This window comes from Aspergillus lucknowensis, assembly GCF_044049455.1.
Source record: "Aspergillus lucknowensis strain CBS 449.75 chromosome Unknown BJX67scaffold_2, whole genome shotgun sequence".
Taxonomy (NCBI): Eukaryota; Fungi; Ascomycota; class Eurotiomycetes; order Eurotiales; family Aspergillaceae; genus Aspergillus; species Aspergillus lucknowensis.
The window spans coordinates 791,790-812,622 of record NW_027263546.1 but is presented as its reverse complement, the minus strand read 5'-3'; the positions used below and the strand labels follow the sequence as shown (position 1 = coordinate 812,622).

At 52.5% G+C, this 20,833-nt stretch overlaps 11 protein-coding genes across 11 annotated transcripts; 4 read left to right on the top strand and 7 right to left on the bottom strand.

Moving 5' to 3' along the window:
* Positions 1–772: 772 nt before the first annotated feature.
* BJX67DRAFT_97955 (DNA-directed DNA polymerase IV) lies at positions 773–3,339 on the bottom strand. Its single transcript, XM_071035689.1, has 4 exons — positions 2,813–3,339; positions 2,586–2,758; positions 2,171–2,536; positions 773–2,116 (listed from the first exon to the last, which is right to left on the bottom strand). Exons 1-4 carry the CDS (start codon positions 3,192–3,194, stop codon positions 935–937), a joined length of 2,103 nt encoding a protein of 700 aa, XP_070891037.1. The 5' UTR covers positions 3,195–3,339; the 3' UTR covers positions 773–934.
* A 42-nt stretch (positions 3,340–3,381) lies between these two features.
* On the top strand, positions 3,382–4,623 carry BJX67DRAFT_341381 (mitochondrial ATPase complex subunit ATP10). The gene is made up of 2 exons (XM_071027887.1): positions 3,382–3,827; positions 3,884–4,623. Exons 1-2 carry the CDS (start codon positions 3,457–3,459, stop codon positions 4,569–4,571), a joined length of 1,059 nt encoding a protein of 352 aa, XP_070891036.1. The 5' UTR covers positions 3,382–3,456; the 3' UTR covers positions 4,572–4,623.
* Positions 4,624–5,728, bottom strand: BJX67DRAFT_341378 (putative vesicle transport v-SNARE protein Gos1). Its single transcript, XM_071027886.1, has 3 exons — positions 5,524–5,728; positions 5,310–5,423; positions 4,624–5,248 (listed from the first exon to the last, which is right to left on the bottom strand). Exons 1-3 carry the CDS (start codon positions 5,587–5,589, stop codon positions 4,745–4,747), a joined length of 684 nt encoding a protein of 227 aa, XP_070891035.1. The 5' UTR covers positions 5,590–5,728; the 3' UTR covers positions 4,624–4,744.
* Positions 5,729–5,941: 213 nt separating this feature from the next.
* Positions 5,942–6,914, top strand: BJX67DRAFT_369488 (60S ribosomal protein uL29; the record flags this gene model as incomplete). The annotated part of the gene is made up of 4 exons (XM_071030766.1): positions 5,942–5,944; positions 6,020–6,159; positions 6,442–6,667; positions 6,894–6,914. 4 exons carry the CDS (start codon positions 5,942–5,944, stop codon positions 6,912–6,914), a joined length of 390 nt encoding a protein of 129 aa, XP_070891034.1.
* A 9-nt stretch (positions 6,915–6,923) lies between these two features.
* BJX67DRAFT_97975 (mediator of RNA polymerase II transcription subunit 16) lies at positions 6,924–10,712 on the bottom strand. The gene is made up of 9 exons (XM_071035690.1): positions 10,236–10,712; positions 9,826–10,171; positions 9,058–9,768; positions 8,791–9,010; positions 8,622–8,741; positions 8,458–8,568; positions 8,136–8,405; positions 7,953–8,084; positions 6,924–7,894 (listed from the first exon to the last, which is right to left on the bottom strand). The coding sequence occupies exons 1-9, from the start codon at positions 10,385–10,387 to the stop codon at positions 7,167–7,169; spliced, it is 2,790 nt and encodes a 929-aa protein (XP_070891033.1). The 5' UTR covers positions 10,388–10,712; the 3' UTR covers positions 6,924–7,166.
* Positions 10,713–11,128: 416 nt separating this feature from the next.
* Positions 11,129–11,971, bottom strand: BJX67DRAFT_97895 (uncharacterized protein). The gene has a single exon (XM_071035688.1). The coding sequence runs from the start codon at positions 11,716–11,718 to the stop codon at positions 11,269–11,271; it is 450 nt and encodes a 149-aa protein (XP_070891032.1). The 5' UTR covers positions 11,719–11,971; the 3' UTR covers positions 11,129–11,268.
* A 167-nt stretch (positions 11,972–12,138) lies between these two features.
* Positions 12,139–13,910, top strand: BJX67DRAFT_376897 (putative SIR2 family histone deacetylase (Hst4); the record flags this gene model as incomplete). The annotated part of the gene is made up of 2 exons (XM_071031977.1): positions 12,139–12,451; positions 12,517–13,910. 2 exons carry the CDS (start codon positions 12,139–12,141, stop codon positions 13,908–13,910), a joined length of 1,707 nt encoding a protein of 568 aa, XP_070891031.1.
* A 324-nt stretch (positions 13,911–14,234) lies between these two features.
* On the bottom strand, positions 14,235–15,362 carry cbfA (putative CBF/NF-Y family transcription factor; the record flags this gene model as incomplete). The annotated part of the gene is made up of 3 exons (XM_071031976.1): positions 14,235–14,853; positions 14,979–15,112; positions 15,219–15,362. 3 exons carry the CDS (start codon positions 15,360–15,362, stop codon positions 14,235–14,237), a joined length of 897 nt encoding a protein of 298 aa, XP_070891030.1.
* An 832-nt stretch (positions 15,363–16,194) lies between these two features.
* BJX67DRAFT_97860 (alpha/beta fold hydrolase) lies at positions 16,195–17,242 on the bottom strand. Its single transcript, XM_071035687.1, has one exon. The coding sequence runs from the start codon at positions 16,991–16,993 to the stop codon at positions 16,433–16,435; it is 561 nt and encodes a 186-aa protein (XP_070891029.1). The 5' UTR covers positions 16,994–17,242; the 3' UTR covers positions 16,195–16,432.
* Position 17,243: 1 nt separating this feature from the next.
* BJX67DRAFT_97859 (putative GTP binding protein) lies at positions 17,244–19,235 on the bottom strand. The gene is made up of 3 exons (XM_071035686.1): positions 19,184–19,235; positions 19,040–19,134; positions 17,244–18,975 (listed from the first exon to the last, which is right to left on the bottom strand). The coding sequence occupies exons 1-3, from the start codon at positions 19,194–19,196 to the stop codon at positions 17,464–17,466; spliced, it is 1,620 nt and encodes a 539-aa protein (XP_070891028.1). The 5' UTR covers positions 19,197–19,235; the 3' UTR covers positions 17,244–17,463.
* Positions 19,236–19,479: 244 nt separating this feature from the next.
* Positions 19,480–20,448, top strand: BJX67DRAFT_376893 (HAD family hydrolase; the record flags this gene model as incomplete). Its single annotated transcript, XM_071031975.1, has 4 exons — positions 19,480–19,576; positions 19,615–19,705; positions 19,801–19,910; positions 19,970–20,448. The coding sequence occupies 4 exons, from the start codon at positions 19,480–19,482 to the stop codon at positions 20,446–20,448; spliced, it is 777 nt and encodes a 258-aa protein (XP_070891027.1).
* Positions 20,449–20,833: the final 385 nt, after the last annotated feature.

Sequence of the window (20,833 nt, the reverse complement as noted above, 5' to 3'; positions counted from 1 at the left end):
GTTTTTAGGCTCTATTTCACCGAGAATCTCGACCCAACCTGCCCACAGAGTGGAATAGAAATGACGCACACAAGGGAAGGGGAGTGGTGATGATTGTGGTGGATGGCAAAAAAAGGGAAGCACTGTCACGGGCGGTGCCCAAGTGGGAAGGCAGAGACAACCACCAAAACGGGGTGAGCACTCGAAGAGGACAGGATCCAGCAAAGTAATAGATTCTGAGGGCTAGAATTGATGCCAGAAATACCCAGGAGAAGATGAAACCCTGATGTTGTAGACGGATGGGATGCAGGGAGAGTAGTGGCAAGCAGCGGCAAAACTACGACTTCTGCAAGGGCGGTGTGGGGCCTGCCGCCTCACGTTCACGGGCTGGGGTTGGATGTGTTGAAGATGCGCTTCACCGCACACAAGGCGGTGATGAGATCGGTGACCAGGGAGGAAAATGGAGCATGAACAACTCATCCAGAAGACGCAGCTCGGCATCGACCAGACGTCCATGTTGGGGGCATTACGCCTGGCCAGAATGCTCAGGCGGCCCGCGACCAGATCCTGGGTCTTTCTCGTGTGGTAACACCAGTCTGTCATACCTAGGTAACCTCTCGAGGCGCGACTAGGAGAAGCCTGTCTATCATCATAGTGCAGACTCGGCTTTCTCTATTGGTACTTGGTAAAGAAGTATCTTGATGGAACCTTTGATGAGTCACTACTACAGAATCTGCCCAAGCCAATGCTGGAAACCTCATATCTTCCTGGTGAATGATGGAGTAATTCCCGCAAAGTTCATTAAGAATCATGGAAACAATTTCATATCAGATCGTGATGATAAAGGCGGAAAAAGGTCGAATCTCAAAGCCGACCCGTTGGCGGACTCCTACCCACCCTACGCGGCACCGCCGTAGAAACATGATGGATAGCAGGCGCATAAACTTCGGGGATTTCAGCAGATGCGATGCTCCGGTGGCCGCCAGGGGACCCCCAAGAGCTCGAATATTCGTCGTTCATCGCGACTCTCCATCAGTCGGCCGTTGTTTAGTTTCGCCCGCTGTGGTCCACGCAACACAACGGCATAGAGGCCTCGTTGGTTCAATCGCATGGACTTCTTGCTCGCAAGGAGTCTCATGCTGCGGTTAAAAATATCATTACCGGTGAAGTAGATCAGCGCCGCCCCAAGCTCTGCGCCAGGTACGAACAGTAGGTCGATCCGTCGCCACAGCTCGTTGTTTGGCAACTTAGAGGCGCCGTGCCATTTTGACCCATCGTCACGAGATGTACCTGCCAAACTGACTTGGAGAAACCCCTGCCTGAAGAGCTTCGGAACCACGATATCCAGCATCAGTGTTCGGATTTCCTCGATCGTTGCGTCAGGTTTCGTGATGAGCAAGTCGATATCGCCGGAATCAGCCGCTCCGCGCCGGTAGGACCCTCCAATGATAACCTGCATGTGTGGACTCTCCTCCTGCACCACCCGCCGTACGAACTCTCCATGCGCTCGAACCTCGCTTCTCGGTATTCGCTGGGAAAAGTCGAAGTATCGTTCCACTCCAATACGCTGCGATTGTGTCAGAGTCGCCTTAGTCCACAAGTCTTCCAATGTTTTGAACCCCTGCGCGACCCATCTAGAGGCATGAGAAATTCCCGCCCCATAGACAGCCAGGAACTCCTGTAGGACGCGTTCTTCGACCGTATTATTAGTGTTATCCAGGCGACGAAGTCTGTTTGTAAACACGATTTCCTCGATCTTGTCAGCCAATCGTGGCCCGACACCAGGGATATTGAGAGCTTGCGCTCCAGTGACCACTCTCTTCGTTTGATTGCGCAAAGCACTAATCGCTTTACGATATGCCAATGAACGCCAGTGGTCAGACGTTCGAGTATAATAGTCGAGCATCTGTTGGAGGACCTCAATGGTCCTCGCATTTGGATTCAAGTCATTCGACGTTGAGTCGTGCTTCTGCATGCAAACGAACTTCTGCTGCCGAGATTCGGTAACAGCATGGTCATCGCGCGACAGCTTCCTCCTCTTCCGTTTCGCAGGCGTTGGTTCCGATTCTTGGGGGGTCTCATCGTCGGACGCCTCGGTGGGTGCGTCATCATCAGGAGCATCTAAAGGGTCCAGAGGCTAAGGTCAAGGGTCAGAGTGGTTGAACTCATGAAGTTTAGGAGGTAGCCTTACTAGATGTTTAGCAGCTTTAGCCTCGTCAATCATTTCATCTAGCACGTCGCGTTCTCGAGCGGGAAAGCTCTCGTAAACCACGTCTTCAGTCGCGCTCATTGTGCATTCGGCCTGGAATTCCAGGTCCTCCGCGCGGGGGTTACCTTGTTCTTCAGAAATCCGTGGCGGTGTTTGGGTTTCCCATTGCTGTTTCTTGTCAGGCTTCAATGGCAACGACTCCATAGAGGCTGAGGGGCGACTCGGGCCCTCAGCTTCAGACGGGCATGTCGCCCCGCTAACCAAGAACCGGGTCTGCGTTATGCTCAGTATGCATCGGAATTTAATGCACTCAGCAGGATAACATTCATCGACTAAACCGACATTCGACTGCAAAAGTCAACGACGAGTCAAAGTGGATGGTACGCTAGTCGCTCACCGGAAAAGTCCTCAGTTTTAAATGTTTCAGGATATCTTCAAACTTCAACCCCTTGTCAACTATGACATGAGTAATGTTACTCCCCCAGGTCTTTTCCCAGCGAGCGCCATATTCCTGTGCCCTCTGGATGCGCAGTCGCCGCAGCGGAGACACATCGTTATTTGGGAAGAAAACTAGAGGAGTAAATCAGCCAGAGCATTGGGTGAATCAGTAGCCATGTTGCCCACAGAACACAAGCCCTTTGAATATCTGGAGGTGTTCAGGAATAATCTTTCCTAAGGAGCCCCGCTTGCGTTTACCGGAGGAGCGGCTTGCCGGTGGGGGTTTAGATGAGCCTCGCACGCTCTCTGTTGTCCTAGATTCCATATCACACATTGTCGTTTGAGACGACTTCGCTGCTGCGCCGACAGCCAAGTTATCTGGTGAGGGGTCGCGGATAGCACAGGGCCGACGTAAAGGTGAGGTATTCTCGGGAGAGGACATGTCTCCATCCTTCTTGCGTGAACACGCAAGCAGGCGGTCGAACTCTCCTTCTGAGTCGTCACCAGGACATTCCAACTGCTCGAGACTGCTGAAAAAAGACTGTTTGTCTGCTCTCATCCTCGACATCTATTCAGTGAAAGAGCCAGGCATTGACTTGAGTGGAGTTGAGCCATGGGGAAATCGCCAGTTCCCTCGACGATACGGAATTCCGGAGGGTTGAACCTAACTTTCTTTCAATTCACTGGTGGCTTCGTCGGTGACGCGGTTCGCAGTTGCAGGCAGACACAGGCACGAAGATGTCGCCAAGTCACGGGATCCAATGATCTGACTCTTTTCGGAACAAGAAGAACATGAGGCAACAATCAAAACACTTTCGGTATTGCGAATAATGTGGAAGCCTTCCGGCCTCCTGCCGACCATCTTGGAGCCGTCGCTTCTGCAGAGCAGTCGCTGTTTCATCTGTCAACTACGCAATGCTTCTGTCCTTCGTTCCAAGCATACTCTGCGCCCCTACGCCACCAAAAACAGCAGCCCGGCGACAAGCCGAAAAGTCCAATTCCAGCAAAATGTCTCTCCTCAGTCCTCCCCCCCCAAGCAGATTGATCCTAGCGAAGACACGATCCCAACCCTCGACCGACCAATTGGCTCGGGAATCCCTCCCCAAGAAGGTCAGAACACAGGTATTGATTCGCGATCGTTGCGACAACGGCGAGATGATTTTGTGAACTATGACCGGCATCTTGAGCGGCGAAAGGAATTGTACGAAGTCAAGCCTTCTTTACTTTACAGAAATTTGCTGACGATTTCGCTCTCAGAACGAGACAAGTCGCAAAGCCATACTTCCGAGAATGGTCGAACATGCGGTATAACCAGGGCAAGACATTCATGTCGAACCCGCGACTGTTCAAGCGCGACAAATCCCTCTACTTCCCCAACCTCTACGGGACAACACTCGCGTCACCGAAGGAACCACAGAATACCACATCCATCCTCCGCGGCAAGGTCTCGATCGTGAACCTCTTCTCGAGCGTCTGGGCAGAAAGCCAAGTCGCCACCTTTACCGGACCAAATATAAACCCCGGTCTATACGAGGCTTTTAAGAGCGGCGAACAGCTCGTCCAGAAGATCGATATCAACCTCGAAGAGAATGCGCTCAAGGCCGCCTTGATTCGAATGTTCATGTGGCGCATGCGGGGGAAGTTACCTGAGCAGCAACATCCGAGGTACTTCTTGGTGCGCAAGGGTCTTGATGATGGCCTCAAGGAGGCTATTGGCATGATGAATAGCAAGGTGGGATATGTATATCTCTTGGATGAGAATTGCCGTATCCGGTGGGCCGGCAGTGGGCCTGCTGAACCGGCTGAACGGGAGACACTGAACAATGGCATTCGCAAACTGATTCAAGAGAGAAAGGTCAGTTTAGAGTCCGAGCTACCAGCGCAAAGTTGGCAGGGACAACGAGAAGGAGAGAAGAAGCCTAGAGTGGTCGAGCACAGTCGTTAATCACGTATATACATATTAGAGTGAGCGTGTAAGATATACCGTTAGTCAAACACCATCAACTCCATACCCCATTATTAACTTCCTTGAAAGGAAAAGATAAAAATATGAACATCCACACGACGCCATTCCCCAATTTGAGACTCGAAAAGGAAAGAACGCTGCGAAAGCAAAGCTCATCGAAAAAGAAGCAGCATCAAAAAGCAGAACCCAATAAAAGCCCCCAGAATCAACGCATCCCTCCTCCTCTTATTCCCAATCTTCCCAATCAATGCATTCACCCCCGGAACCTGACTCGCGGCTCCCACAATCCGCCGATTAATACTCGAGATCGTCTCCCGCTGGAGCCCGAAACTTTCGTTAATTGAATAGGCTTGGCTCAAAACGCCGTCCATCACACTGTGGTTCTCGTCAAGCCTGCGCCGCTCCTCAAGCATGTAGTCTGCCTCCGCGGCGGCGGGATTCGACGACCTATAAGAGTCTATATCTGAGCGCACGGTCGAGAGGAGGTTTGCGCGGTCTCGGGATTCGGCGATTGCAGAGGTGAGGCGAGACAACTCGCGCTTGTGTTCCGATAGGATTTCGCGGTGGCGGGTGAGGTTGGTTTGTTTGAGGGCTGAGGAGGTGAGAGTTGCTTCAGAGTCGAGAAGGCGACTGAGTTGGGCAATTATGGAGTCGCGCTAGAATAAGAGGTATGCATTAGCCGGAGAAGAGCGATATATCATACTCATGGGTCGGCACCTTCTCTAGAAGCTCTCTGATCTGGGATTCGTTGCGGATTTCTTCTTCCGAGGGTTGGGGAGGAAGCTTCGTCATCGACGCATATTGGGAGTAAGTGTGGAAGAGGTTCTCGGTCTGTGAAGACGGTATACTGTGAGCACCTTACTTTAGGGTAAACATGCTCGGCGGCACCGCGCCTGACGAAGAGTCCAGACAACAGTTGTATAAGACTTACCTGAGTCTCCAGAGACCGGGCCTGCTGCCGCAGTTGAGCCCACCCGGTGCCGGTAGAGGACGCCATGGAGAGAGCAGTCGAGGAACAAGGAACGAGAATATCGTCAGGGTATAGTATGAAACCAAAAGCAGGCTTAAAATGCAATCAATCACAATCCTCCGCCCAGCGGAATCGTCGCACTTGATCTTGTCTCACTCAAAGTAGGCCACCACCTTCCACCCATTCCCGATTCCGATCCGAAGCATCGTCACCACCGCCCACACCAGCCACAAATCACGTGCCCGCTTAGTCTGCTGAGCCGCCGCACCATGCCAAGGAACAGAAAAAAAGCCCTAGTCCCACAGAAACCTCCCCAAATCGACTCGGTCCATCTTCAATCCTCACGTCGACAATCAACCATTCGAAAGATCTGCCCACCATGGTAGGTACCGACAGCTCAACAATGACACACGAATTTACGGTGGGATCACATGCTGATTAAACTTTTTCTTTGCAGTCTTCCAAGGTCAAGGCCGGTCAGCTCTGGGGAAAGAGCAAGGATGATCTCACAAAGCAGCTGGAGGAACTGAAGACCGAGCTGAGCCAGCTCCGTGTCCAGAAGATCACCGGCGGTGCCTCCTCGAAGACCCAGCGAATGTACGTTGTTGGAAACCCCTCTGTCGAGTTCGGTTTTGTGGGCAGATGAAAGATTGGGAAAATGCGCGGCTGGTTGGATGGCACAAAAGAACGAACATGCGATACGGATATCGGTACAAAAGTAGCGGCAAGAGAGGAACCAGGAAGAGGAGGAATGCCCCGAAGGTTTTGACCAAAATGAGATCGGAACCAACCGCGCATTTAACCATAAACCATCAAAACAACTCCGGGCCGATTCGGTATCATTTGGGGGAAACAAATGCTGATTAATGACTTAAACAGCCACGACGTCCGCAAGTCGATCGCTCGTGTCCTCACCGTCATCAACGCCAACCAGCGCGCCCAGCTCCGCCTCTTCTACAAGAACAAGAAGTACCTCCCTCTCGACCTCCGCCCCCGCCTCACCCGTGCTCTCCGTCGCCGCCTCACCAAGCACGAGGCCACCCTCAAGACCGAGCGCCAGCGCAAGAAGGAGATCCACTTCCCCCAGCGGAAGTACGCTGTTAAGGTCAGCAACCCAAACCCCACTCCCGTGACCGGGGAGGCTTTTCACATGGTAGAAGGTACAAGGGCAGCACTGACGAGTTTTTTTTCGCTACAGGCGTAAGTTTCGAAAGGAAAAGACGGGATTGAGTCTGGATCTTGATGATGGAGTTCTGGGACGTCGTTGGGCCTACCTACCTACCCTAGGAGGTTTACATAAAAGACATGGGTTATGTATCTTAGAAGAAAAGATACAGGTCGATCCTGAATGAATCCTTTGCTTGCAATGACATATAATACTATTCGATCCGTCTTTCCTCGCTCTGTGCTTTACATACACACATACGGATTGAACGGCCCGAGTCTGACTGCGGATTTTCTGACTTGAACCCGACTTAAAACATTCCAAAGTTTTCGACCGTATCTTCCTCGTTTCCCCAGACTCGATCTACCAGTCAATCTCGGCCGGTACACATCACTATCACCACAATATATTCAAACAATCCCTAATTAATACAGCCTCCCTAGCTATTCAGACCCAACCCAGACTCAAGATTCCACATCCCCCCACATATGCAAGACCTCAAATGCCCCAATTTATAGATCATGCGTAACGCCATCACCGAACGCGGCGGATACACTGCCTCCGAAACCTCACAGCAGCGAACACAGCGTCTCCGCAGATAACCAGGCACACCACTCCCATTTCCGTTCCTCACACCCTGGCTTCCGCCATCCGCTCCCCCCGCATCCCGAGTAACAACTGCCGTCTTCTTAATAATATCCACCTCCCTGGACCGTCGATACGCCTCTGTCCTCGGATCGCCACCAAATCCCAGCCAGCTATAATCACCCAGGTAGATGGCCATACGGTCAATTTCACTTTTCATAGCCGGCACAGTCTGGCGAAGGACCGTCGAGACCGCGCCAACAAGGACAGGCGGAATGCGGGAATTAACGAGAAGTTCCTTCTCCGGGCCAGGCCGTTCGTTGTCCCCGAATCCAGAGCCCGTGTACGCGTGTTTGACGGCGGAGTCTACGCCCGCTAAGAATTTCTCGTACACGTCTGTGCGGACTGGGGAGGTGTCGAGAGTTTGGCAAATTTCGGTGTAGTAGACACGGGCGTCGCCGGTCAGCGGGGCAGAGGCGTAGCCGGCGTGGATGCCTCGGAGACCGCGGCAGATGAAGCGGAGGAAGGCGCGAGACATACTGCTTAGCACGACTATTAGCGGGAGGGAGGTTGTCGATTTCACTGTGATAAATTGTTAGTTATATGTTTAAGTTATTGTACTTATATGAGGCAGACGAACGCTTCTGGGTGAAAGCTTCCTGGTCGGATAAGACGCTCTCAAACTCATCGGCAAGGTCGAAAAGTTCATTTAAGATATAGAGTGAAAAGTCCAGAGCCCACTTTGTGTTACCAAGGACCATGCGAAGAACATCTAGGCGGTAGTTAGCGACAAGTCTTTCGGGGCAAACTATGACAATCCAACCTGGATCATGTGGTTCGGCCGCCTGCAACCCTTTATTATATTGGAAGAAAAACGGATATATAAAAGCGGCCTGGCGGAGCTGTAGGATAGCCCACGGAGTAGCCGGCGTGATATTTCGCGCCTTATGCTTGCCCTTGAAGCCGAGAGCTGCTTGTATGCTGAGGGCGCGAGGGATATATGGGTGATTCATCAATTTATCCTGCTCCGTCGTGAAATTGCAGTTGATTGTCAGCGCCCTGTATACTTCGTTTATGAACATCGTTTGGTAATCTACGATTCGTTAGAAAGGGACTGCAGAGCATACATCCATGGGGAAACTGACCAAGTGATAATTGGCGGACAAGGATTAGTAGAATATCATCTGTATTAACTTCGCCACCGCAACCACGGCAGAACGCAAGCGTGAGAGAAGCAATAGCCGCGGAGAGTTTGTCTAGAGACTAATTAGTCAGAGCTATACAATGAAGAAGGTACGCCATGACGCACTTTCGTCGTAAAACCCACTTTCTTCTCCGTAGGTGTGTTCCACAATTCGAAGATGGGTCTGCCCATCGCTATCGAGCCCAACAGCAATGCATGCGCTAGGCGAGAAACTTATATGAAGTCCTAAAGAAAGATCAACAAAATAATTTACTCTCGGTATATTCAGACGAACCTGAAGAGTCTAGCGGGTAGTGAAACCCTGCTTGGGCCAGGCTGGTCACGGTGTTCGCATCATCGATACCGTTGAATAAAGCCATGGTCTTCGGGTCATAGAAGGCGACGGAACTATCATCGTAAGATATAGCGAGAACGTTTCCATATTCAATCTGATCTACTGAAATAACATGACGATCCGAGATAATATCCTCAAGACGGCGCAATGTTGTCTTCGCCTGTTTTGGTATTAGCTTATGCCATCAAAAGGGATCGAGTCCAATACCTTGATCTGCGCGTTAATCTTCTTCGAGGCAACTTCATCGAATTTAGGGTGTAGTGTTGAGGCGCCTGTTTCTAGTTGCCACCGAACAATAACGCTCGATGGTACTTGCGGCTGTTGATGGGGGAGGACAGCGAGAGGGGGAACGGAGAAAACAGCAACAATCCAGGGATTCGGGGTCGATCCAGCGGAGTTGTCTGACGCAGGGAGAATTATTTGTAAAGAAGTAAGGCAGTAGAGAGAGTTCGTAACGGGGAACTGTTCATCCGGGTTTTCGCTCGCTCCGCGATTCCTGGGTATATTATAGGGCACCTCCACCTTGTTGTGCATGAAGCGGAAGCTCGGAACAGGGAACTGTTGGGGAGCTTGTTTCTGTTGCGCCGGATCCCAATGGGGAGGATTCCACTGAATCTGTACCCGATAGAGGGAAATCTTCTGACATGCAGAGTATGTAGCGATGAGGATGCCGGCTTGCGTGGCTACCAAAGCCGCATGAGTTAGGAGTCTATCCGAGTAGCTCGGATTCTTCAGCTCTGCTGTTATCTCCGCCCATCGGTTATCCGGATTCTGATACAGAAGTTTCATAACCCCAGACCTCATAATGCAGAGTAGCGCGGACTTATTGACAGGATGGAAGGGCCCGATTGGACGCCGTCTGAAAGGTGAGTATGCCCATCTACCCTGTACCTTCGCAGCTTGGTAGAAAGAATGTATCTAAAATCGATCAGCGCTGAATTTAGGGGAAGCTGCCGTGGGGAAGGGTGTATTCACCGCACGATGTTGGTTCAGCCACATCATCCCCACGATCTGAGCACCATCATCATCGGTGTCTAAGATCGCTTGACGAGAGCCAGTCACACTATTCAAGGCAACCGGTATCGAGCTGACGGAGACTCGACCGGATGAGTCGGCTACTGCCAAATCCGACCCAGATTCATTCCAACAAAGGTGGACAAGGGTGTGTCCGCTATGACTCTCTGTGATGTGAGGTAGAGGCGTCTCGTCGCTCAACGCCCACTTTCCATCGGACTGCCGACAATGCAGGTGGCGAACGTTCACCCTGGAAGAGTCTTGCGAGATATACGCAATACACCCAAGCCTTGACCAAGCGATTTTCCTAGCAAAAGTCAGCATGAAGTGGGGGGATGCGGAGCCGTCACTATGAGCCCCCGAAAACATACTGGCAGCATCCAACCAATCTCATCTCATCCAGACGTTGGGCCAGACCCTTCACAGGCGCTGTGGAAGAGCCCGTAGGCAAGCCCAGGTCGAGCGAAGTGGATTCGCCAAACAGATCGTCGACATTGATACCGTCCTCCATAATCAGGGGCATGCTTGGGGTCCCCAGTAATGCAGTAATGTCTATGCAATTATATATAACGTCGGCAGGGGTGAGTTTAGACAACACTGAGATATCATAGTGGATGATCCGCGGAAGCGGGATGGGTCACTGATAGCACCACAGAGACCAGCGCCAAGTAGGAAGTACGAAACGTAGGAGCATCGAAGCAGCTCGGTTAGATATCCAATTGAGACTAGGGGGATGAAGTCATGAATTGCAAAGCTCCCTCTTGCCTTGTGCACATCTCCAAGTTCCAACCCCGATCAATCATAACAGGTGAGTGAATTGAAACTCACAAGACGAGGGAGAGCCACAGACCCGCAGTGCTGAGTCAGTGTCACGTGGAATCACGCGTCGGTGGTAACCGGGTCAACCGGCATCAACATCGGTTCGCCCAGCGCTGCGATGCTTGACTATTTGCCCCAGGTTTCTTGCAGCGATGCTATCCTGCGGACGGTCATTAATAGCTTGAGAATTGTTCTTGCATGTAATATAGTAAAACTAACAAGTTATGTTTCTCTGCGTATGTTCTGGCGCGCAAAGGCGCAAGAAACACACCAGGAAGAAGCCTTATGGATATCTGAATTGTAAAGACGAAGAGTAATTGGTTCTGTCTGTAAGCCGTTGAGAAGCAAGCAATAATTTCTGCTTTCCCTCAATTGTTCCTTTGTGGGATGGTGCAAGCAATCGCACTATCTGGCTTTAACAAGGAGACTGGCAGTAGGGCTTTGTAATTCAAGTGAGTACACCACACGTCCCGGAGTTGTAAAGCTTACAGGTGACTGATAACAGCACCACAAGATCAATGAAGAGAGAAGACTTTCTGTTACTTCATAGATTCCCCCTCATTTTGCTCAAAAAGTGTTTGTATATCAGAATTGTGAGGCTATTCCTGTTTGGGGCTCTAGCTGCAGGTCCTTCCGGCCGGCAGGAAGAATTGGGCCAATGAGAAATGAAGGCCTTTTGGCGACCGAAAACAACCTCAAATCTGTTGTGTTCTCGTCCAAGACATCATCGACTTGTCCTGAAGTCTTCCAGCTCTGACGCTGAGATATTTCAACCCGAGTATTCCCCAGGGTCAACATACTTTGGAGATATCGCCACTCCATCAGCCGCATTCCTCCCCTTGTTGGGCCCCCAGTTTCGGCCGTGCCATACTTCTCTCTGCTCTTGATCCTGGAATCCCGTGGGTCAAAATAAACACGGCGTCGGCTGCAAGCGAGAAGAGCCATCAACGTCGTCAACCCCCAATTCTGCTCGGCCATTCTTCTTCTTCCGACACCGCCGTCTTGTTCCTGTGCGTCTCTCACGTCGACACGCATCCGTATTCCTCTTCCTCTTCACTTCATCATTTTTCTCGGACCCCATCCCAGTCACGGGGTTTCCCTCTCCTCACCGCGAGTCTCATCCTTCTCTCTATCCTCTCGATAATCCCTCCTCTTTCCTCCATCCCAGAGAAATCTTCCACTTCAGCCCCCCTGGAAAGTCTCCTCCTTTCGGCTCCCAATTGATGTCGGCCTTTATTCCCTTCAACTCTCCATGATTGTTCTTCAGAGGGTTTACTAGTTTCCTCTCAGCTCTTTGTCCGAATTTTCTTTTTCTCCCACCCTTTCTTCCTCTTCCCTACTCTGGCGTCATTGCCGACCGGCTTCATGGCTCCTCGCAACACAACCACCACCCATACCTCCTCCACCACATCTTCCTCCTGTCCATCACCCAATAGCCTTTGGGCATCTCTTGATATGGACGACTTTTCAGACTGCTCGAGCCTGAGCTCGGTGCCATCGTCTCCTATTGAGCCCGAAGGCTTCTCCTTACCCACCCCGGATGAGACTAGCGGCGCTCCCAGCCAAGACGACGACTTGCCGCCCGCCAGAAAGAAGCGCCGCGTGGCTGCCCCCAAAGAGCGCCAAACACAACACCTGGATCTCTCCTCCGGCGCGGGGTTCTCCTACAGCCAACAACAGTCGCAAATTGATCTTCTCGTCAAAACTCTTCGGAGTCATCGGAAAATTGTTGTAATCGCTGGGGCTGGCATCTCCACTTCTGCAGGCAGTATGCATACAGCCCTGTCCCAACTCCTCTTTATTCATCTCGCTAACGTTTCAACTCCCATATAGTTCCGGACTTTCGCTCTGATGATGGCCTTTTTAAGACTTTGCAAAAGAAACATAACCTTAAGGCATCCGGCAAGCTATTGTTCGATGCTGCCGTCTACCAGGACGAGGCGTTGACCGCCTCTTTCCAGGATATGGTACGGTCGCTGTCCGAGGAGGCCGAAAAAACGTCTCCCACAGCCTTCCACCACATGCTCGCTCGCCTTGGCCGCGAGAATCGCCTGACTCGCCTATATACTCAGAACATCGACGGCATTGAAACGTCAATGCCTCCCCTCGCAACTCAAATTCCCCTGAACGTCAAAGCTCCTTGGCCGCGCACCATCCAATTGCACGGTAGCCTTGAAAAGATGGTTTGCCAAAAGTGTCGACACACAACCACCTTCGACCGAGCCATGTTCGACCGCCCCGATGCTCCCGAATGCCCAGAGTGTTCAGTGAACAATCAATTCCGCATGGAAACCGGTCAACGCAGCCATGGAATCGGGAAAATGAGGCCACGAATCGTCCTATACAATGAACACAACCCAGATGAGGAAGCGATCACCTCCGTCATGAACGCCGACATCCGATCACGTCCGGATGCATTGATTGTAGTAGGAACCAGCCTCAAGATCCCAGGAGTGCGTCGCCTTGTCAAGAGCCTCTGCTCGGTAATTCGCAGTCGTCGGAACGGGGTCACCATGTGGATCAACAACGAACCTCCCTCTGGCAAAGAGTTCGAAGACTGTTGGGATTTGATGGTCAAAGGTGACTGCGAGGAGGTCGCACGGCTAGCACACCTAAAACGGTGGGATGACGATTCGGAGCCTGTGTTCAACGAGTGCGAGTCCTCTGAAGTCGAGCGGATCAAGAACGAACAGGGGCCGATCTCGATTGTCATCCGTACGCCGAAGAAGGCGAACGGTGTAGCCCAGACCCAGAACGGAATGCTCACCCCATCGTCCAGTTCCGATGGGGACGCCTCAGAAAGCGCGCCCAATTCACTTCCGAATCCCGCGAGCAAGGGGCGGAAGCTCACGGAAATTCTCAAGGCCAGCAGGAAGGATCCGTCAAAGGCCGTACCTAAAGCAGGTGTAAAAAATCCCGCACCTCGGAAGCGAACGGCGAAGAAGAATCAACCGGCCAAGAACGCGAAGATCACCACGTTTAGCAAAGTCACGAAGCCTCAGAACTCTGTGTCGGACGACAGATCCGTCAAGCTCGAGAGGGAGGAACACAAGGCGATGCATCCTCTGTCGCAGGGAGCGGCACGCAACAATGGACCGATGTTCCCTCACCTGGTATCAAAAGGAGACGAGACGCCACGCAGCAACCGATGGCGCGACCCCGAAACGGTTTCACCCAAATCGATTCCAAATGGAATGGGCGAGTTACTAAACCAGCCGGCCGTGTAGCCCGCACTTTCAACTTCTATTAGATCTAATTCTCTGAGATACCACTGATAGACTGCTGCGGCGTCGGTGTTTGGGAATTCCATTCGCTTTTTCTGCCTATGACTTGGTGACGGTCCCTTATGGTGCCCTCCGGGCCTCTAATGTTTGTACACGGGATGGAGTTCAGTTCGGCGTTTAGTGAGCATCCGGTCATCCGACCGCGAGGGCATTCATTATATTGTTCAGAGCATTTTTCATTGTGGACGGCGCATTCAGGGATAATAGGTATTATGTACATCAATTAGCATCAAGCTTGCTTTCATCATTCTCAAGTAGAGCACGCGACTATCCTAACCCCTGATCGCCACGTAATTGATTCCCAGGCCCATCGTCGTCACTCTCAGTATCGTCCCCAGCGTCAGGATCAACCATCCGCCGCGCTCGAGCATCGCGATCCAGGTCCTCGACCCGGTCGAAATCTTCGTCCACTGCGTCTCCCTCTCCACCTTCTTCTTCCTCGTCATCGTCTTCCTCCTCTTCCTCTTCCGTAGCATCCTCATCATGCTCCTCCTTTTCATCCACATCATCCTCCGCCTCATGCTCATTATCGACGTCAACATCGTCCTCGTCCTCATCCTCCCTCCCCACAACCCCATTCCCATCCCCGCCAGCCTCACCCCCCTTCTTAACCCTCTTCGCACCCCTCATAACAACCTCCTTCACACCCTCCTCCGCACCGACGCCGACACCCGTATTTGCATTCGCATTCGTACCCTTCGCACCCTCCTCCTCCCCCTCCCCATTCTCTGCACTCTTCCGCGGCCTCCTCTTCGCAGCCTTCAAGTCTGAAAACTTATCCAGCTCCTTCTCCAGCCGCGGCCGGAACCCCTCGAGCTCGAGCTCCGAGAGCGCACTGAATACGTCTGCGGGCGTGACCGTTCGTTTTAGGGTTGCTTCGTTGGCGCTGTTGGGTTCAGTTTTGTTAGTATGGGTTACGTACGTAGTATGATTAAGCGAGATAATCCGCTTGAGGGGGGATGGAGGGAGAGGTTTCAAAAGAGGGAAAAAAAAAGATTAGAGAGGACATACTGCGACGACAGATACGACACGAACACCGTCGCGGCCTTCTGGATGGCAAGCACCGCGTCCTTCTGGACGGAGGTATTCGGGGGCAGGACGGATTTCGCCAGGCGCAGGGTGATGGAGCGCGGGAGGAGGTAGTCCTGTTGGAGATGGTGTTGTTAGTGACGATTCAACTGAGTCGTGTAGCCCTTTTTCTTTTGGCCCTGAGACGCGAGAGCGCAGGCTCTGGACTCGGACAAGACAAACCTCAATCGAGACGCCCTCCGCGCGGGCCTTGAGTTGCTGCTCTGTTGCTTGGACGGAGGAACCTGAGCCCGGGCCTGCCTGGGATTGTGACTGCGAGTGTGATGAGGGTTTCGGGTGTGAATCTTCAGGTGATGGTGAGGACATTTTGCTGTCTGGATCTCGGTCGCTCTCCGTCTCGCCTCGATGCGAGGTGGAATTCGCGTAGTCAGGGCGGTGGTGTGCAGTGCTGGATGTCTAACAATGCGAGTATGAGCGGGGTGTGCGCGTCAATGTACACGGTCTGTTTTCGACGTTCGTGGTCGGCAAAGGGAATGAGGAAGGTTTTTTTGGCGTGTTTTTGCCTCAAGGCTCTGCCCAGTAAAATAGTGTCTGAGGCAAAAGAGGCTGTCTGTCCGCTTGGATGCCGGAGAAGCAACTCGGTTTGCTTTTGACGCGACGCGAGTTGAGTTGGAGAAAATCCAACAGTCCAACGGCTTCCCGAGCGCGTGCGGGTCAGCCTTATCAGGTATTCCCGAGCATGTCACGTCTTTCCTGCGCTCTATTGATGCTTTCGAAGGTTCCGGATAATTATTAGCTAATATTTGGGTTTGTATGAGTTGGATTTATTCTGGGAGCATGTTGTTTCGAGCCAGGTCCAGTTTGGGAGGTGTTATATAGTAGAGTTGGTTCATTGTATATATCGCAGCAGCATGGGTATCGAGTGGAGTTTAACAAGAGGACTACCGTACACACCCCATGATGTAGTTTCCAGAGGAGACTTTATAGTGCAGAAACAGCCACGGCTAGCTCGTCAACGGAATACAGACTTCCGTAACCTCCTCCCCCAGCCAAAAAGAAGAATAGACATCCCTACAAAATGGCCAAAAGCCAGCGGGAGGCCAAATCTTAACCATGTAAAGGGTCGCCAAACCGTGGCTCTCGGCACTCCTATCACAGCACCACGCCCACCCAGCATAGAATCGAATTTAACCGGACCCGGCCTACCTGTAAACGCGTTGACAGCAGCATCCAGAATAACCTTCACCGTTGCCTCCGGATGGCTCAGAAACGGGGAGTGGCTCGTCTGTACCTCCCTATGCTCGACGCTCGCACCCATCTTCCTTGCCATACCCACCTGCATGCGCTGCACCAACACCGGCAGTCCCCGATCCTCAATGGTCCCAACATACCAGACGGGGACATCCTTCCACCCAGCATACGAATGTTCGCCACCTTCAAAATAACGATTTCAGGCTCTGCGGCGTGAGCTGAGAAACCCAGAACTCGACCTCCTCCGCCGGCACGTCATGGTAGAAGAGCTCTCGCGGGTTAGCGACAAGCTCAGCAAACCCGGACACGTCATTGACATGCCAGAAGGGCGGCGGATGGCCGAAGCACGGATCCATGAAGGAGAGGCCTGCTAGCGTAAAACCCGACGCTAGGAGGACGAGCCCGATAACGTGGCCTGCGAGTGTCTGGGGTTGACCTGTGCTTCTGCCTGTGCTGGGGACTCGCGGCTTCGCGAAGCCCTTGATTGCGCTGTTCCCGACCATCCCGCCGTAGGAGTGCGCGAGGACGACGACGTTGCGACCTTGTATTGTCTCGCGGGATATAGATTCGCGGGCTGCATCGAGGTCATCTTTGAACGTCGCAACGGGGTTTCCTGTTGTTGAGGGGAGGCTTACGGCGACGCATTTCAGCCCATACTGCCCTTGGAGGGGTTTGATTATTGGATCGTAGTATGTGGGTTGGTGCCATGAGCCGGGTATGAGGACCACCGTCGGTGGATTGGACATCTCAAGACTTCGCTGATTGTGGGGGTTAGTATATGGTGAGGTTTCTTGGAGATTTGGTGGCTCAAAGGTTGATACGACCCACCCGGCACTCGTAACATAGCAACTTGTTCCTATACCTAGACTGATGAGAGTATCATGTCATGCGTGAGGCAATGCAGAATTTTAGTAGTTGTATATCGGGGACCAGTTAGGTAGCCGGAAGAAGCACGAAGCACACATTTACCAAGCCCACGAATCTCACCATGCGCTCGTGCGCTCGTATGCAAGTGGATTAAGGCGTCGCGTTCGTACGGCCACGGCTATTTGGGTGGGGGACGTACAAGAGAAAGTGCCACCAAATTTGCCTCGACTGGGTTGACATGACTAACAATGGAATCTATTTTGATATCCCCTAGAACGCCGTCTGGTATCTCATGACCATGACTGAAACGAACGAAAGCACGCAAGACATTATTAAGAAAGAGGCTCGGCTACTCCTCCATGGTTTCATCATTCCCATTGCCCCATAGCCCCTCAATCTTGAATTCTGCCGCCCACTCAGTGACGACCTGGCTTGTGTCCACGCCGGGTGCTGCTGCTGTGGTATTCGTACTTGAATCCGCGTCGCCTGTCGTCGTGATAACTTGAAGGATTGGAGGCGTAGCCCATCCCTGGATCCGTCCATCACGCCAGTCATTGACGACCGTCATCGCTGCGGCCTCGAGATTCGGAATGCCTCCTTTACCGAGACGGCCGCGTTTGCGGGCCACCTGAATCAAGAAGTCGTTGGTTTGGTCTGTGGTTGAGCTGGCCGGGAGGAGCGTGGGAATGCCGTAGACCTGTAGGAGTTTCGAGAGGAGATCCTCAGAGGAGGCGAGCCGTTTGAGCAGAAGCGTTACCGCGGGGATGGGGTCCTCGATCTGTTTGGGAGGGATGGCGTTCAGAAGGATCAGACGGGCCTGCTCGTCCTGCTTCTTCTTCGTCTTCTTCTCCCCGGTATTGGGGAAGACAATTCCGGGAGAGTCGATGAGCTTCAGCTTGCTGTCGAGCTTGACCTCACGGAGGTTAGTGGTGACGCCAGCTTCAGCACCCGTGGGGCAGGCGTTGCTGGACCCCTTGCTCATGCGGGCCGTTAGGGCGTTGATTACGGAGGACTTGCCAACGTTGGGGTACCCGATGACGCCAACAGAGATGGCGCGCTTGAGGTCCTTGTTCTGGGCGTATGTCTTGAGGGCGCGGAAGAGCGTCTCCGATGTTCCTTTGACGGAGAGCTGCTTGTGGTCGAAGCTGTGGGCGTTGCCCGAACCGTTGGAGGCCTTGAGCGGGAGGGTGGGGAAGTACCGTCGCAGGTGAATCAGCCATTTCTTCAGCACTGGCGGCGGGACGAGATCGATCTTGTTGAGGATGAGAACCAGGCGCTTCTGTCCGCCATCTGCTGCCATGATTTCCCGCTCTACCTCCTTCGACCTTGTACCCTCGGGATCACGCGCGTCCAGGACATACAACACAACATCAGCGGCCTCGACAACCTTCTTGAATACCTTATCAAATGCCCGTCTTGAGTTCTCCTTGCCTGCCACAAGCGCAGGAACGCCATCCTCATCCATCTCATCCTCACTCATTCCGCTCATGTCTTCATCATCCTCATCCATCTCGTCCTCGTCCTCATCCTCATCGTCCTGCCCCTCATACTCTGCAGCCCTAGCACGAGCGGAGGCAAGCAACGCAGCCATCGGATTCGCCGAATCTCCCATATCCTCGTCCATATCATCATCTAGCAGATCATCTCCCTCGATATCCACCATCCGGTTCTCGGCCGCACCCTCGTCTTGGACACCCTGCTTCTGCGCAGCACGTCTCGCACGAGCTTCCTCGCGAATCCGCTCTTGTTCCTCCGCTTTCAGACGTCTCCGCTCCTCGATCTCCTGGAGCATCTTCTCCTTGTGCGGGAACAGGTTCGGGATACCGGGGTCCTTCTTGATTTTGGAGCGCCATTCTGGGTTCTAACCCTGTCAGCGACCCATCCACAAGATTACATTAGGGGGAGAGGTCGGATCAGAATCGTACCTTCTTCGCAAGCTTCCTCTGCTTGCGCTGCTTCGCCGCGGAGGCTTTCTCAATCTTATGTCGGAGCCGGACGGGCGTCCGCTTTGAGTTTTTGCCTGGACAAGTGAGCAGGAATTGAGAGACTACAGGCCGCACTGAGCATACCTAATTTGACCATTTTGGCAGAGACTGCTAATGTTCTGCTTGATTATCGAATCCCACTCGCCAAAATTCGGCCAGAACAATTTTCGACGCTTTCCCACGCTAAGATAACCGGAAGTGGGTTCTGCCGATCTCCGGTGTCCCTCGTGGGGGTTCCAGGTTCAACAACTCCCTCCTCCATCTGCTATGTTCGCATTTTTACACAGTATTTCATTCCTTTTGCTCTTTTATGCGTAGACTCTTGTATATAATTTGTTCTACCGCATTTGCATATCTGTTGTTCGATCGCAGAGTCGATCATGACCACCACGGGGTCTTTCTCTGCCCCTCTGCAGACCCTCACTTTCGATGGCCTACTTTCAGACTTCGATGGCACGATTGTCGACTCGACTGATGGTAAGTGATTTATTTTGCCTCGCTATATGGCTACAAAGACAGCCTCTACGATCACTTGCAATACACTTCGTACAATGCTGAATTTCGCGCTCCTTTTCTTCTCGCAGCTATTGTAAAGCACTGGCACAAGTTAGTCACTCATGGACATATCCCCGACATGCACCAAGCAGTCAACCGGTGTTTATCTGATTTCGAATTTATGGCTGATTCTTCCGCCCTCCCAGAATTGGAGCTGAACTCGGCGTGGATCCGAAAATAATTCTGGCCACCTCTCATGGCCGCCGAAGTATTGACGTGATGCAACTCTATGACCCGAAGAAAGCTAATTGGGAGTGTAAGTCTAAACACCGCATAAGTACAGCGTCCTTTATCCGTTAATTCTGCTTGGTGAAGATGTCAGCCATATTGAAGGCCTTATCCCTAAAGAATACGGCTCCGATGCTGTCGAGATTCCAGGTGCGCGCACGCTTCTCTCCGCCCTGGAGGAGTCCGGGACTACATGGGGAGTTGTCACATCCGGCACGCGCGCGCTGATTGATGGTTGGCTGGGTGTTCTCAATCTCACACACCCCAAGGTGCTTGTCGTTGCGGAGGACGTTGAGCTAGGGAAACCCGACCCGCGGTGCTACTTGCTCGGCCGCAAGAAGTTGAACTTGGAGCATTCATCATCGCTTGTTGTGCTGGAGGATGCACCATCCGGAATCAAGGCCGGCAAGGCTGCCGGATTCACGGTTATCGCCCTGACCACAACGCACTCGTTGGAACAGCTCCAGGCGGCCGGCGCCGACGTGATTGTCGAAGACTTGAGGAGCATCGGCGTGAAAAATGTTGAAGGGCGGGTCCAACTGGAGATTCGGAATGCCTTCCAATAAAGGGATGTTCTATCGGCGGGCACAGAGACGGGGCAATTGTCGGTGAGCTTCTTGACTGCCTGCTTTTCTCTCACGAGGTAGACGCTAGAATTATAGACATTTCTTTTCTGTGAATACAATTCGGCTAGATTCTGCTCCTAATATGACGTGTGAAAAAACTTGCTGGGGGCCGAGCCTTGCATTGATCCACGGCTTCTTCGGCTTGCGGCTTCCATTTGGGCTCGTTCGGGCGAGTGGGACATTCATGAACATGGAAAAGGCATTGTATACGGCGGACTGCCGAGTGCTCTTAATCTCTTTGTATCATGTTATATGACGCCGGCGAGCCGGAAATGTGTAAGGCAAAGCAAGTATCTTGCAAGAAAGATTGTATGGTCTCGCGAAT

Bases quoted from the DNA above. Each gene is read 5' to 3' on its own strand.
- BJX67DRAFT_97955 (XM_071035689.1), bottom strand. From the start codon at position 3,194: ATGTCGAGGATGAGAGCAGACAAACAGTCTTTTTTCAGCAGTCTCGAG. The intron at 2,759-2,812 runs GTGGGCAACATG...TTACTCCTCTAG, and splicing joins ATTCAAAGGGCTTGTGTTCT to TTTTCTTCCCAAATAACGAT. The intron at 2,117-2,170 runs GTAAGGCTACCT...CCTTGACCTTAG, and splicing joins CTAAAGCTGCTAAACATCTA to CCTCTGGACCCTTTAGATGC.
- BJX67DRAFT_97859 (XM_071035686.1), bottom strand. The intron at 18,976-19,039 runs GTACGATTCTGA...TGACAGGGTTAG, and splicing joins AGAGGAAGCTTGCGAAGAAG to AACCCAGAATGGCGCTCCAA.
- BJX67DRAFT_341378 (XM_071027886.1), bottom strand. From the start codon at position 5,589: ATGGCGTCCTCTACCGGCACCGGGTGGGCTCAACTGCGGCAGCAGGCC. The intron at 5,424-5,523 runs GTAAGTCTTATA...CCGTCTTCACAG, and splicing joins CCCGGTCTCTGGAGACTCAG to ACCGAGAACCTCTTCCACAC. The intron at 5,249-5,309 runs GTGCCGACCCAT...CTCTTATTCTAG, and splicing joins TCAGAGAGCTTCTAGAGAAG to CGCGACTCCATAATTGCCCA.
- BJX67DRAFT_97975 (XM_071035690.1), bottom strand. From the start codon at position 10,387: ATGCCCCTGATTATGGAGGACGGTATCAATGTCGACGATCTGTTTGGC. The intron at 8,406-8,457 runs GTCAGTTTCCCC...AACGAATCGTAG, and splicing joins TGTCCGCCAATTATCACTTG to ATTACCAAACGATGTTCATA. The intron at 8,085-8,135 runs GTTGGATTGTCA...ACTACCGCCTAG, and splicing joins GGCCGAACCACATGATCCAG to ATGTTCTTCGCATGGTCCTT.
- BJX67DRAFT_97895 (XM_071035688.1), bottom strand. From the start codon at position 11,718: ATGCGTGTCGACGTGAGAGACGCACAGGAACAAGACGGCGGTGTCGGA.
- BJX67DRAFT_97860 (XM_071035687.1), bottom strand. From the start codon at position 16,993: ATGTCCAATCCACCGACGGTGGTCCTCATACCCGGCTCATGGCACCAA.
- BJX67DRAFT_341381 (XM_071027887.1), top strand. From the start codon at position 3,457: ATGTGGAAGCCTTCCGGCCTCCTGCCGACCATCTTGGAGCCGTCGCTT. The intron at 3,828-3,883 runs GTACGAAGTCAA...TTTCGCTCTCAG, and splicing joins CTTGAGCGGCGAAAGGAATT to AACGAGACAAGTCGCAAAGC.